The sequence below is a fragment of the Mauremys reevesii genome, linkage group 1 (assembly GCF_016161935.1).
Source record: "Mauremys reevesii isolate NIE-2019 linkage group 1, ASM1616193v1, whole genome shotgun sequence".
NCBI classification, from domain to species: Eukaryota; Metazoa; Chordata; order Testudines; family Geoemydidae; genus Mauremys; species Mauremys reevesii.
In genome coordinates this window covers 232,801,927-232,818,149 of record NC_052623.1, presented here as the reverse complement: position 1 = coordinate 232,818,149, position 16,223 = coordinate 232,801,927, and the positions used below count along the sequence as shown (strand labels likewise).

Here is a 16,223-nt window from a genome sequence, read left to right as displayed (position 1 = left end):
ACCAGCTCACCTTTATGTTAGTATTGTTCAAGATAGGGGTTTGACCTGTAAAGATGTGTTTAGTGTTTAGACTATGTAAAATGCTTGTAAATTGCTGCATGCATTAATCTTGTAATGTCTGTATCCCATAAGGCAGGGGTTCTCAAACTAGGGGCGTTAGGGGACGAGAGCTAAGGAAGCGTTGTTCTAAGTCAGCCATAAAGATGTTGGCATACTGTGGGGCCATGTGAGTACCCATAGCAGTGCCGGCTAACCTGGTGGCTGAACTTTGTGACTTTGTCCTCACCCACAACTATTTCACATTTGGGGCCAATATATACCTTCAAGTCAGTGGGACTGCTATGGGTACCCGTGTGGACCCACAGTATGCCAACATCTTTATGGCTGACTTAGAACAACGCTTCCTTAGCTCTCGTCCCGTAATGCCCCTACTCTACTTGTGCTACATCGATGACATCTTCATTATCTGGACCCATGGAAAAGAAGCTCGTTCACCTGCACATCTACCAACGTGATATATGCCATCATGTGCCAGCAATGCCCCTCTGCCATGTACATTGGCCAAACCGGACTGTCTCTACGCAAAAGAATAAATGGACACAAATCTGACATCAGGAATCATAACATTCAAAAACCAGTGGGAGAACACTTCAACCTCTCTAACCACTCAGTGACAGACTTGAAGGTGGCAATTTTGCAACAAAAAAACTTCAAAAACAGACTTCAAAGAGAGACTGCTGAACTCAAATTAATATGCAAATTAGATAAAATTAACTTAGGTTTAAACAGAGACTGGGAATGGTTGGGTCATTGCACTAATTGAATCTATTTCCCTATGTTAAGTTCTCCTCACACCTTCTATTATCACTTCAAAGGTTTTTTTTTTCTCCTGCTGATGATAGCTCACCTCAGTTGATTAGACTCTTCCAGTTGGTATGCATACTTCCACCTTTTCATGTTCTCTGTATGTATAAATATCTCCTGTCTGTGTGTTCCATTCTATGCATCTGAAGAAGTGAGCTGTAGCCCACAAAAGCTTATGCTGAAATAAATTTGTTAGTCTCTAAGGTGCCACAAGTACTCCTGTTCTTTTTGCGGATACAGACTAACACGGCTGCTACTCTGAAACCTGTCATAAGGTAATACGTAAGTTTTGCTTTATAACTGTAAAAATGCCTGCTCTTAACTTGTGAACCAAGGCAGGGGAAGTGGTTCCCCTGTCCATAAAGAAGGACTATAAAAACTAAGTGGGCCATTGTGAAACATCACAATATAAAGATTGGGTTGACGGCCCTCTCATACCCATGAAGGTGCCACATGCAAGGAAGCTCGTCCCATCAGCTTGAATTCTGGAAGAAGGAAATAAAGACAGCCCACATGAAAATTCTCATCTCTTTGCTGTTTGGATTCTCACAGGGCTGGAGCTATGAAATAGAATCAGAGATCCCCAGGGTCAAGGGTTTTCCCTAAAAGACATTCAGTGCTGACAAATTACTACAATTCTATCATCTTTTGGAACCATAGACTGTAACTCATTTATATACACCTCTACCCCGATATAACGCAACGTGATATAGCACGAATTCGGATTAACTAAAGTAGCGCTCCGGGGGGTGGGGCTGCGCACGCTGGCGGATCAAAGCAAGTTCGATTTAACGCTGTTTCAACTATAATGCGGTAAGATTTTTTGGCTCCCTAGGACAGCGTTATATCGGGGTAGAGGTGTATATATATGTTACCTGCTTTAACCTGTAAATAACTCTCTCATTTCTTTTTCCTAGTTAATATATTCTTAGTTAGTTTACTATAGGATTGGCTACAAGCATTCTCTTTGGTGTGAGATATGAGGTACAAATTGATGTAGGGTAAGTGACTGGTCTCTTGCAACTGGAATCTTTTGTGATCTTTGATATGTGAGAACCACCATAACTAAGTCCAGCTTGTCTGGGTGGACTGGCATGCCCAAGGGGACTATCTGTGATTCCATGGTAAGACTGTTATAGTACTTCAGGAGTTCACATGTGTTACTGGGTTGGTAAAATCTAATTATAGAACATATCACCAGCTTGAGGTGTATGTCCTGCTTTTGACTGTCAGCTCTGAGCTTGGCATTCATGGTCATGAACCACTCCAGATAGCGTGACAGAATATTAGCCTTTTTCCCAACTGTATCACATTGTTGACTCATATTCAATTTCTGATCCACTATACCTCCCAGATTCTTTTTAGCAGTGCTATCATCTGGCCAGTTTTGTAGTTGTGCATTTGGTTTCTCCTTCCTAAGTGTAGTAGGCTGGTTTGGCATGATTTATTCTTGACAAATCTATGCTGGCTATTTCTTAGAACCCTATTGTCCTCTAGGTGCTTACAAACTGATTGTTTAATAATTTGTTACAGTGTGTCTCCAGGTTTCAAAGTTAGGCTGACACATCTATAATTCCCTGGGCCCTCTTGGTTTCCCTTGTTGAAAGTTAGATGCTATGCCCTACTTTTGAAAATAAAGAAAAATCAAACAAGTTATTCTGAATTTTATTCATTCAACTGAATGCCACATTGACCGACGTAAAAGAGGAGTGAACTGAGCAGCACCAGTTGGAAATGGTATTGAGAACATATGACAAGAATTATATGACAAGTGATGACCATATAAAAATGTCACTGTTTTTATTACTATTAATAATCATCTTTATTACGGTAAGGTTTAAGGGCCAACCAAGAGTGGGGCCTCATTGTGCTAGTTACTATACAACCACAGAATAGTAGACCTGCTCCATGCAGATGGACCCCTTTGCCTGTGACAAGCAGGTTGCAGAATCAGAGCCTAAGGTCCTGATCCTATAAACACTTAATTTTAGTACCAGGAGTGTCCCAGGGAAATCATAGGACAGCTAAGTGCAAGCAGAAGTGTTTGCACCCCTCCTGCACCCCAACTCCCTGCCCTATGCCGCCTCCCGCACTGTGCACCCCCTGCCCTGAGACCCCTCCTACACCCCAATCCCCTGCCTTGAGCCCCCTGCCATGCCCCACACCCCTCCTGCACTCCAACCACGTGCCCTGAGCCCCCAACCCCCTGCCCTGAGCCCCTGCCGTACCCTGCACCCCTGCTGCACCCCAACCCCCAGCCCTGATCCCCCTCTTGCACCCCAAACCCTTGCCAAGCCCCCTCCTGCATCCCGCACCCCTGCCCTGAGCCCCATCCAGCACACTGGACCCTCTCCCACACTCCCTTCCACACCCCAACCCCCTGCCCCAGCCCTACATTCATGGCCCTGCATGCAGTCTCTCCACCCAGATGTGACCATCGGCCCAAAAAGTTTGCCCACCCCTGTCATAGAGAATAAATTAGCCTTCCATCCATGACAAGGAATGTGGCACTTTGGTAAGGCAGCATGAGGCAGGTTGCATTGCTGCTGCCAGTGTTGCATTAATTCCATCCAAGAATCTCAAAGTGTGCTACAAATATCAAGGAAGTAAGTAGTAATATCCTTATTTTGTAGATGTGGAGACTGAGGTACAGAGAGGTTTAAATTACTTGGTTTAAGTCCCACAGCAAGTCTCTAGCAGAAGAAAGACTAGACTATAGATTTTCTGTTTTCCACTTTTCAGCTTTAACCATTTTAAAGGTCCGGGTTGTAAAATCTGGGATTTAAACTACTTGTTGGTACCTCTTTGAACTCAAGGCTGCCTCTGAAAGGAAGACAAAATAGGGTACTGGTGAGGCAGAAATGTCTAGCAGTTTGTTAATAAAAATCCTAATGAAGAATTAAAAATTGGCCAGTCTTCTTAAGCAATGTTGCTCCTATGAAAAAAAACAATTCATAGAATCATAGAATCATAGACTTTAAGGTCAGAAAGGACCATTATGATAGGCTAGTCTGACCTCCTGCCATCTTCCTGTTCTACTCCTCTCATGGTACTGCTCTGCTACCTACCTCAATAAAGGAGAACTAACAACTTAAAAAGCCTTGTTCAAAAATTTCAAGTAACACTTAACTTTCAAATGCCTGAACAGCAAATGTAACTTTTCTTGTCTGAATAGTAAACACTGGCATTTTTATCTGTTTGAATAATCAAAGTGGTGCTTTCCATGCCTTCTTGGTGGCAAAGATTTGAACTGCTTCCTGAAGGTCCACAGTCTGGGCCAGCTCATGCTCCGTTGAGATGGTTGAAAGGCCGACCAGCCTTTCCTATGTCATTGTGGAGCATAGATGCATTTTTATTAACTTCAGCTTGGAGAAGCTGCATTCTCCACTGGCAACTGTTACAGGAAGTGTTAGAAGTATGCACAGAGCAACAAAAGCATTTGGAAAGAGGGTGGACATCTTATTTGTGCACATATATTCCAGAACAGGCTTTGGAGTTGATCCTGCTTAAATGTATATTGAAAAGGGTTTTGAATTGTTTGTCCAAGGTAGTGGCATGTGTACATTTCTTGGGTGGTGACTCTTCTTAGATGCTCCTGGAGTACAGCATCAAACTCAGCCATCAGCTCCACAATGTTAAGGAAGTTTTCCATTGTTTGGCACATACAGCTGATCTGAAGTGCCACACAGTGCTAGGTTTTGGGTAGCTTGCATTCTCACAATGGAAATGAGCCTTTTCAGAACATTTTGCCAGTAAAGAGACTCTGATGTAATCTTGATGCTGATCATCTATGGTGGCCTTAGCCTTAGTCTCATCTCAAGCTCTTTCCACCTATGGAATGTTCTCTGGTAATTTGCTGCCTTCTCATGGCATGCCAGATTTCTAGCCAGATTTTTTCCAGTCCTTTGTTCCTGTAGAACCCAATGTGGCTGGAACATTAGACCCTAGAGTTTGCAACAGAAACAGTATGCAGCATTCTGGATTTTTGAGTACATAAGCCACGGCCTCTCCACTTTGTCACCATTGGGGATTTCACGCCAGTAATGTGTTGGATGGAAACTTCTATTTTTATTGTCTTTGGAGAACATGAAGTTTTTCACTTGCTGTGGCCCATGCGGTACAAGGAAGTCCTTCAGGCTACTGCTCAAGTGGGTCCACAGTCCTGGATCATCTAGACTTAAGGAACTAAACTCAGCAGCAGCTGTTTCTTGTGCCTCCACTACACTCTTCTCTGATCTATACTTTTCTTCAGGAATGTGCATGGTTACATCCATTTGAGATGGAGATATGGATGCTGCAGCAGCTGCCAAGCCACCTGTACTCTGACTAACTGGAAGATCAGGCATCTCCTCACCACTCACGTCCTCACTGGGCCCGGAAGGCTCAACGTGAACATTTGTGTCTATGTATCTCAGGAGAGCTCTCTCCTGCTTAGATAGAAAAGCTTCCTTTGCTTTCTTTCTTTTTCTGAATGCTGCCCCAGAGGGGCATTTTCTTCTTTCACTCATGACTGCTCTTCTGTGCAGCTATAGTGGTTCTCAACACTCAATTGAAGAGGACAAATAAGCAGTTGGTAGCAGGGCCTGAGTGAGGGAAGACATCAGCATCTTAAGGACCTAGCTGGCTCCTACTGCTTCAGTTGACTGCCTGTTCTTCCCAGGTGGGTTCAGGGAAGCAGCAGGAAACAGGAAGCTCCCTGAGAAGCTGGTGTTAATCAGTCCAGGCTCCTGGAGGTGCTAGAGAGGTACATAAGAGGCTCCTCCTCATCTCTCTCCCTGCAGCTCCTGCTGCTTTCTGTTATTCCCTCTAGGGTGACCAGATGTCCTGATTTTATAGGGACAGTCCCAATTTTTGGGTCTTTTTCTTATATAGGCTCCTATTACCCCCCACCCCCTGTCCCGATTTTTCACATTTGCTGTCTGGTCACCCTAATTCCCTCTCATCTTTTCTCCTGCCTGCCTGTTATGTCTCTTGTGACCTCCTTCCTCCAGCACAGCACTCCACCATCTCTGTGCATCTAGAGTGGAGAGAATACATATGCACCAGCAGCAGACACAATTTTCTACACTCTGGGCCTAGTGGCGCCCGCCCCCTCCCAAGTCTGGTATCTGTGGCGGCCGCTTCAGTTTGCCTCATGGTAAGGCCAGCCCTGAAGAGTTGGTCTGTTTATATTATTTTGTGTTTATAGATAGTCCTGTTTTTCAAGTTTTATGAAGGGAATGTGTCCAGAGGGGGTTTTGTTGCTGTTTTAGTTGTGTTAGATACAAAAACGATAAACCTGAAACCTTCAAAGAGGATTTTTTTTTCGTTTTGCTTAACCTAAGCCTCCTATGAACTTTCTATCTGGCTGCTATTATCTAAGCTCTGTCACACTGATAAATATGGAGTGCTGCTTCCTGCAGGTTGAAGCTGATTAGTTATTTATCACAGAAAGATGTTACTTGTTTTTTAAGAGATGGGTGCTAAATTTCATAGTTTCAACAAAATTAATTAAAAATATAAAATCAGAAAAATAAGGTGATTTTCTATTTTTTTTTTGTTATTAAGGTGTTCAGGATACACATTTAGGCTCTAATCCCATCATTGTGACCAGTGATTTTAAAATAAGAAAAATGTTTGCAGGTGATTTTCCCCAAAAATGTTTGTATATGTTGAAAAATTAATAGATACAAATCACTGACAAATTGCACATGGATTAATGCTACTCTTAGGGGTTTTTTTTCTGAAAAATCAGGTGGGCATATTCATTGCTGCCTCAGAAATGGGACAATTTAAATGATGATTCAATTACATTTAAAATGTTTAATTGAAACACACAAATAACACATCCATCATAAGGCGCTGATCACTTATGCATGTGTTTAACTTGACTACTATTGATAGGACTGGTTAGGAGTTAAGTATGTGTTTCCAGGATTGGGGCATATGAGGGAAGATTTAGGCTCTGATCCTGCAAACGCATACTCACATGTGTAAGTTTACTCATAGGAGTAACCCCACGGAGGCTTATGGAATCAACATCCAGGTTAAATGAATCCAGAGTCTTCCCATATTTAGGAAACATTTCAAAATCTTCCTCTTTGTTAAAGCCTTCCCATGTAACAAGAATGGCAGTCACAACACCAATACCCCTTACTACTCATCCCTCCTGAAACAGACTCCAAATGAACAAACAGACCACACAAACCAACAAATAACCTGCTCCCAAGGAAAGTGTTTATAGCCTTCAAAGGAAGATGCCATGAGGTATAGCAGGGACTTTGCTATTGCTAATCTATTTCACATGAATGGTGCTCAGATAGTAAGGTGGTGGGTGGTGGAAGTATAAAACCCTTAGAGAGATCAGCTAGGTTAGATATTAGCTTAGAAGATAATGTTTTCACCTCAGTCCAAGAGACACAGACAAGGTTTTCATCTCGGGGCCAAAAGACCAAACACATCAAGACACTTGATCATAGTCTTTAAGAGGCCGAGAAACTACTTACACTTGATCTTAGCTCCAAGGAGCCGAAAAGCATATGCATAAATGTCTGCAGGATGCATATGCAGGGATAGCTCGGTGGTTTGAGCATTGGCCTGCTTAAACCCAGGGTTGTAAATTCAATCCTTGAGAGGGCCATTTAGGGAGCTGGGGATTGGCCCAGCTTTGAGCAGGGGGTTGGATTAGATGAGATCCCTTCTAACCCTGATGTTCTATGAATAAATGTCTCCAGGATCATCAGGGCTCGCTCCAGGCACCAGCTAAGGAAGCAGGTGCTTAGGGTGGCCAGTGCAAAGGAGTGGCACTCTGTCCACTACTGGGGTGGCACATCGGGGTCTTCTGTAGGAATTTGGCAGCAGGTCCTTCTCTTCCTCTGTGAGGTGCTGCCGAAGAGGAGGGGAGGGAGGGAAGGACTTGCTGCTGAAGAGTGGAGTGGTGCAATTGAGGTGCTACCAATTGGCGTTCCCCACCCCCCACTTGGGGCAGCCAAAAACCTGGAGCTGGCCCTGAGGATCAGGGCCCAAGGATGTTCAGTACTCCAGTATACTCCGGCTCCCCCATCCCTTTCCTTTCTCATCTTAGTTAGCAGTTTAAAAGGCTCCTTTATTTTCCTTTTCCAGTCCTCTCTCCTAATGCCTTCCCTTTTCTCTCTCAGTGCATTAGGCAGGCAAGATGCTTGTTATCACTCTTTTCCTGCTCAAAAGCCCCCCACCAAAAAAAAACAACAAAAAAAACCCAGCCGAGGGTAAGGATAATAATATCACTGCTGCTGTCTGTGTGACAGGAGGCAGTGAAGCTGGCCCTTTAAAACTGAGCCACTGAGCTCTCGCTCCTCCCAACTACTGCATGGGCGAGGCCTCCTCCTAACCCAGGAACAGAAACATCCTCTTAGCCCCCGGAAGCCGTCTCTCTGCAGCCTGCACACAGGCGGCGCCAGCTGCAGCAGGAGGGAGTTGGGGGGGCGCTTTCTTTTGGGTGTGGGGTCTGAGGTGCTGTGTATGCACCGCAGCCCCCTCTCCCTAGTCGGCGGGACCAGAGGGAGAGCCCTGTGGCTACAGCAGTGAAAGGCCCGCGGGTGGGGGGAGGTTGCCTTTCAGTGCAGTGGCAGGTGCTTGGTTTCCAGGGCAGGTTGCTGCCCTTAGTTTCCCCCGGGGAAAGGAGTGCGTGGGGTATTTCCAGCAGCGAAGTGGTCCCAGGGAGAATCCTCCAGCGCAGCAGCAGCAGCAGCCACCATGGGAGCTGAGCAAAGTGCAGAAGCTGAGAACCGGCCAAATGATCTGAGTACTTCAGGTCGGTCTCTCTGTGTCCGCCTCTCACCCCTTTGCTAGAGTCATAACCCACCAGTCAGAGGGGTATGGGGGAGGGGGTAGCAGCAGCATAAGCTCTGGTGTGCAGTCTGGATTTCTGGGGTGAGTTGGGTAGTGCTGGTTGTTAGGAGTGGCAGGGATTTTTGTGTACTCATTGTTTATACGTAGCTGGGTGATTATATGTATTACTGAGCCCTATGTGTTTGCATGGTGTTTTACAGGAGACTAAAATGACAGCCCCTCAGGGATGCAACAAACTGACAGCAAGGGGAACAAAACACAATTTCTATAGCAAGGGAAAACAGCATTTGATGGTGGAGCCTTAGGGATGTGTGTGCAGTTTTTCCCCCTGCAGAAAGCAGCTAGTATATGCTGCTATCGTTCTTCCTCTTTATTCCTGTTGTAGTGGGTGATTGTGAAGAAGCATCTGTGTATGGAAGGATCAGGATGATGATAGCGTGGGTAACTTGTATACAAGAGGTGGGAGACTGTTTGATCCCAAGGGGTGGCAAGGCAGAAGCATACTAAAATATCTGTTAGGACTAAGATATGGGAATAGAAACAAAGATGTTGTTCAGAGTCTTGAAGGTGAGGATCAGCATTACATTCATGCTGCGAGAGATGAAATGAGTGGAGGATCAGTGAAGAGGAAATTTTGTGCTCAGAGCAGAGGGAGAGAAACATCTGTCTAACTTTATCCCTGCATGTCAGTGATCATATTGTGTATGCTGGCAGATGTGTCTCAGGAGAGTGGGGGAATACTGCAGGTGACATGGCTACAGAGTGTCTTCTTTGCATGCTTCATCTCTCCAGCTGTGCTGCATGCTATCAGATGGCCATGGGAGGATGGAGGAGCTTTAACCCCAGCCAAGATTCCTGGAGAGAGACTTCAGTAGAGTTTCTTTTATCTAATTTTCATCACATTGAGTAACAGTATTAGTTTAAAACAAATAGCTGAAACACCATGTACATTCAGTTAACTGCAGAAAGTGACTGTAGCAGGAAATATTTTGAGGATTTTAAAAAACCCTAAATGTAATGGGATAGTGTCACCTTCAAAATCATGTGTTGTCAAAAATATTTTTACTTGTGTTACTAATAAGCTCTTTAGATTATTAAAAATGAAAGAAATATAAAAATGCTGTATTTGACTGTGTGTGTGTGTGTGTGTGTGTTTTATATGTACTTTTTTACATTTCTCTAGGTAGTGAATATTAACAAAGTCAGTTTCACTTTTATTCATGCCACTCTAAGATTCTTTAGGCTACAATATTTTGAGTTTCAAACGGTGCAGGAGATTGTTCACTTGTTTTCATTAACACACACCACACCCCCCAACAGTTAAGGGCTTAGTTTCAAACATTTGTTGTTCTTTGGCTTGTTTTTAATAACATTAAAATTTTGGGCCAAATTTAAGTTGATGGTGATGCGCTAAAATTTTAAGAAGTGCAGCATTGCTGGGTCTAAGTGATGGTTTGAAATGGCCCATGGCAGTTACTTTCTGATAGCTCAGTCTATTTTTAAGTAACAAATATTCTTTGTTCAGCATTCCATTGACTTTTAAAAAACCCTGGAATAATGCTGAATGTGATATAACCCAATATAAAAGTGTGTGTGTGATCTCTATCTATCAAGCAGAACCTCTTATCACCAGGGAAAGTAGAAGAGCACAGTGAAGTCCATTTCACTTACCTGGGAGGCACCTAGGTACTCCAGTGGTGGCTGTTACAGAAAACCTTATTATAGACAGACTGCACACACCACAGTCATGCTTTCTTGGCAAAAGATGAAGCAGATCAGTAGTGATAGCGTTAGCACTGTACCTCCTTATTCATTTAAATGTTTGATTTACTTATTTTTCCCTACAGCATCTCCTTCTCCAGCCAAGCAACGAGCTAAAATGGATGATATTGTGGTGGTGGCTCCGGGAACACAGTCCTTGCGGAACGTAAGCAACGATCCTGATGTGATAAAATTGCAAGAGATTCCAACTTTCCAGCCCCTTTTGACAGGTAAGAGAGAATTCTGCCCCACCCCTGCACTTTTCACCCTTAGGAAACTCAGCAGGGGACACAACCCCATCTCTATTAGAGTCCAGGTTCCTGATGATCTAATCACTTCCCTTCTTTCCCCAATCTATGTTTTATGCCTTGCACCCATAAGCTCTACACTGCTGTGCTGTCTGAGAAGTGGCATAATGGGAATGGTGGAAGTTCTGCCTCTCCCAGAGGCCGTGGGCATGCTTCTGTGATTTCTAGAGACCTGGTTTAGTTGTTAGGTTGCCCAGCCTGGTGAGGGTACGTTAAAACTGTTTTAGACTTTTTGTTATTGGAGGCTATTGGAAAATAAAATGGGTAGAGAGGAAAGTACCCACCCTTTGGGGCCTATGGAACATAATAGTGTCTCTTAGTATCAGTTCAAAACCTTTATTCCCACCACATCTTCTTCCTTCCCTTCACCCCATCCTTATTCTTTTGCCTGTTCTATTCCCCTTCTGAGCTGACCCTTCCTTTGTCCCAGCCGCTCAGTTGCTTTTCCGGTACTTTGTCTGAAAGTGATACTCCACAGCTCTCCTGTCTGCGTGTGTTGCTGATAGGAGCACCATGTCTGTCTGTTACCTTGGTGTTGCCTGCATGCTGTATAGCAGGGGTGGCCAAACCATGGCTTGTGAGCCATATGCAGCTCTTTTATAGTTAAAGTGTGACTTGTGGAGTCCTCGCTCCCCCCCCCCGACTCCTCCAATTTCCACCTATTAGCCTTGTGGGGAGGGAGTGGGGGGCACAGTTTAAAGGTTTGCCCCCCCAACAACTTGAGTCATGCCCCCTCCCTCTTATTCTCAGTGGTCTCGCCCTCCAGCTCCCAGCTGTTTGCCACTGCCTCTCCTCGCCACTGCAGCTCCCAGATTGCTGGCTCCAGCAGCTTCCATTCAGGGTGGGGGCCCTGCAGCACCATGTAACTGAGCGGGGCCAGCAAATGCTGGCAAAAATCTGAGGGGGGGGGCATGTCACCCCATGTGCATCCCACATATTGCCTCTGGTTTTTGCCCGGTGGGGTGGAGGGTCTTGGAGCTCCAGCCCTAAGGGGTGTGACTGCAGGGGCTCGGGGCTGAAGCTCTGAGCCCTGGCAGGTGCACCCTGGCTCCTGAACTTCTGAAGGTTGTCATACGTGGCTCGGAGAGTCAGTAAATTTGGCCACCCCCGCTCTAGAGATTGTGAGTGTCCTAGACCAGTCTCTGAGTTTTGCGGTGCTGGGGTGTCTCTGAGCTGGGGAAGCCCTTTAGAGCTCTGTATGGTTATGCTTTGAGCTCTCAGGTGAGGCAAGTGGATGAATGCAACAGAAGTGACCTTGGAAGGATCCTTTCCAGTAAAAGGGAGGTAAGGTGGGCAAGGAGGGGAAGCAAATGGGTGGAGGTGAGGGAAAGGGATAAGTGAGGACACTTCATTTGGATTGGTATTCCCAGGGGGAGAAAAGAGACCACTGTGCTCCAAATAATCCATGTTTGTGACTTGCTTCAAAGCCTATCAGCACTGCTTCATAACTGGCTACAGTGCTGCTGAGTGGTGAGAGAGAATGCCATCAAAGGGCCGAAGTGTTACCAGTTTGGTGCACTCTACCCTGGCCAGTCCAAGAATCCAGAGACCAGGAAATGGAACCTGGATCCCACATAAGACCATGCAGAGAACTGAACACTAGGTCACTGGTGACCAGCCCCTTCCTCCCCTTTTAAAAAAAAAAATTATGCAGTTGTTTGCTAGGAAGTCTTTAGCCGTTTAATTGTTGCGACCATGTAGGTCATGCTGACATCTGTTAGCTCTTGGGCAGAGCTGCAAACTAGATTATATTGCACTGAATAAATAATTATATCCTGTCTCTCCAGCCCAAGGGTTGTATTTGTAAAACAAAATGTGTGTGATTCTTGCATTGAAATCACCGAAAGCAGCATGGCCTAGGCCAGAGCAGTGGACTGGGACTTGGGAGACCTGGGTTCTGTTTATGGTTCTGCCACTAGCCTGCAGGGTGACCTTGGGAAGTCACTTCCCCTGGGTAAAATGGGGATAATGATACTGACCTCCTCTGCAATGTGCTTTGAGAACTACTGATGGAAAAGTGCTATACAGGAACTAGGTATTACCACCTGGCATGCATCTGGGGAAATCTTGCTCTGTGTGTGTGGTTTACATAGAGGGAAGAACAGATTTGAAACCTAGCTCAAATCAGTGAAGAAAAGGAAACTGGGAATTGTTTTATTAAAATTCATTTTTATTAAGTCTTAGAAAAGTTTAAGAAATGCTTAATGTAGTCAGCCGATATCTCCTTTGCCATTTGCCTTAGGGTTTGCTGACCTTGGTGCATTGTAGAAGTTATAATTGTATTTGGATGACTAGTCCTTGAACAGTTTGTCCCATATAACTGACATCCATCATAGGCTCTCTGTGCAAGCAAATCTTTACCTCTTTTTATTTCTTTTTTTTTTTTCCTTTTAAAAAAACCAAAACAACCCACGTATCTGTTGCAAGGAAGACATCTGGCCTCTTGAATGTTTTCTGGAGAACGCTGATAACCATTCAGTCTTTCAACATAAAAAATAAAATGAGATGTATTTCTGTGAAATGTCTAGGGAGATTAATGTCCACTCCTCCCCTCCCCTGTCTTCTGTAATTGCTAGTAAAATTTGCATGAAAAACCAGGATTTCACTTATGTAAGAGCCGGGCTTCTGCTGTTTAATCCTCACCTGAAATCCTAATGTTCTATACTTGTGACTTCCATTAAGCTGTTGAGGAGAAGGCTTTGATTTTGCACATTGCTGGTTATTATTTCAAGGGGGGAATGAGCAGCAAGCTCTAGTGGACTCTTAAGAGGCAGAGATCCTGTTTGCATACAAATACCCCTAGTAATAAACACAGGGAATCAAAATACAGTAAATGTGTTCTGTTGTAGTTATCAGAGTGGTCTCTATGCAGCATGCTTGTCAGTTTTTATCCTGCGGCATCGGCAGCTCTTTAAATTCTGTTGTGGAATCACTTTGCCATTCTCAAATATATTTTTGAGTTGTGACTTTAACACACCCAATTTACCCTCCACTCCTATTTTAAATCAGTTTCTGTTGTACCAGTTAACAAAATTTATGTACCAGTGCTTTAAACTGGCAGTACCAAACTTCTTGTCTTCAGTAGGCATCCTCTGTGAGGAGAGCTGGAAATGGCTTCCTCAGGTACAAGACAATGCCCCTCTGAGGCAGTTATAGGAGTTTCAGGAGAACATCACCAGGGGCTTGTTCCTGGGACCGAACATACTCTTCAGTGCTGCCAGCTGAGTGGGGAGGAAGTGGGACATGTACTTGCATCTCTGAAATGGCAATGCAGCATGTTGCCACTAGACTGCCTCGCTGACCCAGTATGTGGTGCACTCTCTGTCTTCTGTTTGTGTGAATGTAGTGCTGGTGAAAGATGATTCTCTCTCTTCGTATTTATGCTAGCACCTAAGAGCCCTAGTCACAGACCAGGATCCCTCTGTGCTAGGTTCTGTACAGACACAGAACAAAAAGACAATCCCTGTCCCCAAGAGCAAGGGTCTATTCGACAACCCAGGAGACTGAAGTCTTTAGAAGTTGTGTACACAGAATTTGTCCCTTAGCCATTGTCTGGCCTGATCTTGCATGTGATTCTCACCTAAATGCTCACTGGTCTCCGTGCTCAGTATATACGATCAATATGTAGCAAATGGAATTTTAATTGGGACCAAATACAAGGTAACTCAAAGTGGCTGACATTTTCAGAGTTAGCTAACAGACCCTTAAGATTTCTCTTTTTCAGTTTTTCCATATATGCCACTAAATACACCTCTACCCCGATATAATGTGGGTTCGCATACAACGCGGTAAAGCTTTGACACGCTGCTCTGAGCAGCGTGTTAAGGGTGCTGGACCAGGCTGGGGCCGAGGGATTTGATAAGGGGCAGAGGGTCTCGGGGGTGGTCATGGGCTCCCCCTGCCAGTGTCTGGGGGGCAGGAGCTGTGGGATGGCACTTTTGGGGGCCCTGCAGTCCCAGAGTGGCCCAGGGGATTAGCGGGGGGCTAGGAGCACCCCGCTCTGCTTCCCTCACCCCAGCCCCAGACGTGTCGCTTGGGGGAGAGGACTTGGGGGAAGGGATTCCCCCTGCACTCACCAGCAGCGGCGTAAGCGGAGCAGCCTGGCCCCAGCCCGCTCCACTCCACCAGCTCCTAGCCGCAGTGCTCCGCTTCCCACCGCCAGTGGCTATGGGGGGTGTCCTTTCCCCAACCTTCCCGCACTCACCTGTGGCGGGAAGTGGAGTGCTGCAGCTGGGAGGTGGCAGAGTGGAGCGGGCTGGGGCTGCGTTGCTCCGTTTCCCACTGCCACTGAATGTGGGGGGCGTCCTTTCCTCAACCTCCCCGCACTCACCGGCCGTGGGAAACAGAGCAGCCCAGCCCCAGCCCGCTCCACTCCGCCAACTCCCAGCCGTGGTGCTCCACTTCCCGCTGCTGGTGAGTGCAGGACCTTTCCCCAGCTGCCCCCCAGCGACATGGCTGAGGCTGGGGCAAGGAAAGCGGAGTGTGCTGGGGCCACGTTGCTCCGCTTCCCGCCACAGGTGAGTGCGGGGCGGGGGCATCCTTTCCCCAACCTCTCCGCACTCACCGGCGGCGGGAAGCAGAGCGCTGCAGCTGGGAGCTGGTGGAGTGGAGCGGACTGGGGCCGGGCTGCTCCGCTTCATGCCGCTGCCGGTGAGTGCCTGTCGGAGGGAGGGGTGGATAGGGCTCGGGGCAGTCAGGGGACGGGGGGTTGGGTACGGGGTGGGATCCTGGGGGTGATTAGGGACGGGGGTCTCTGGAGGGGGCGGTCAGGGAACAAGGAACGGGGGCGGGCAAAGCAAGTTTGATATAACACGGTCTCACCTATAACGCGGTGAGATTTTTTTTGTCTCCCGAGGACCGCGTTATATCGGGGTAGGGGTGTACAAGTATGAAGGTCATTCCCTTAAATTTTATGCCACTTTCAAAATCTAATGCAGATTCTACAAACCCTTAACTCACATTACTGGTTCCAATCAAGTTAATGGAACTGATTAGTGTGAGGGTTTGGAATTAGTCATGGGATATGCACCCCAAATTAGTGTTTTCAAAAAAGCTTGGTCAGCAGAGGCCGAAAATCATTGCCATTTAACAACTGCTTCTCAGTGGCTAGTGGGCAGATATTCACATTAGAAGTTACACTAACTGGCATCCTTGTTGGAAGAGTCGTCAAGTCAGCAGGGGCCACACTATCCACTAGGCCCCAGAGATGGGTGATCCCTGTGGGTAAGGGGTTTTGAGGCAGGGCACTGTGTGGAAACTTGCACTGCACAGATTGTACTTGTGCTATGGATAAACAGAAGGCTTCATTTCCACTGTTTATTAACCCTGCATCTTTCACCAACACACAAAATTCATTTTGAAGTTATAGACATTGATCCATCTTCATTACCATATGAAGTCTTTTAATATCAAGAGCTCTGCAGGCACTGCTGGGGATTTTGATTCAATTATTGCAGCTGAAAAATGTGGAAAAGGGAAGCA

At 45.9% G+C, this 16,223-nt stretch overlaps 2 protein-coding genes across 2 annotated transcripts in view; one reads left to right on the top strand and one right to left on the bottom strand.

Moving 5' to 3' along the window:
* Positions 1-7,375, bottom strand: part of MANSC1 (MANSC domain containing 1) — a 32,654-nt gene extending 25,279 nt beyond the window's left edge. Inside the window, exon 1 of the mRNA XM_039497128.1 lies at positions 7,350-7,375. The gene's annotated coding sequence lies outside the window, so the exon portion shown is untranslated. The remainder of the gene's footprint in view (positions 1-7,349) is intronic.
* Positions 7,376-8,192: 817 nt separating this feature from the next.
* The window catches only part of BORCS5 (BLOC-1 related complex subunit 5), a 133,487-nt gene continuing 125,456 nt past the window's right edge, over positions 8,193-16,223 (top strand). The window contains exons 1-2 of the mRNA XM_039520592.1: positions 8,193-8,635; positions 10,521-10,664. Coding sequence (XP_039376526.1) covers positions 8,578-8,635; positions 10,521-10,664 — 202 coding nt within the window. The 5' untranslated portion in view covers positions 8,193-8,577. The remainder of the gene's footprint in view (positions 8,636-10,520; positions 10,665-16,223) is intronic.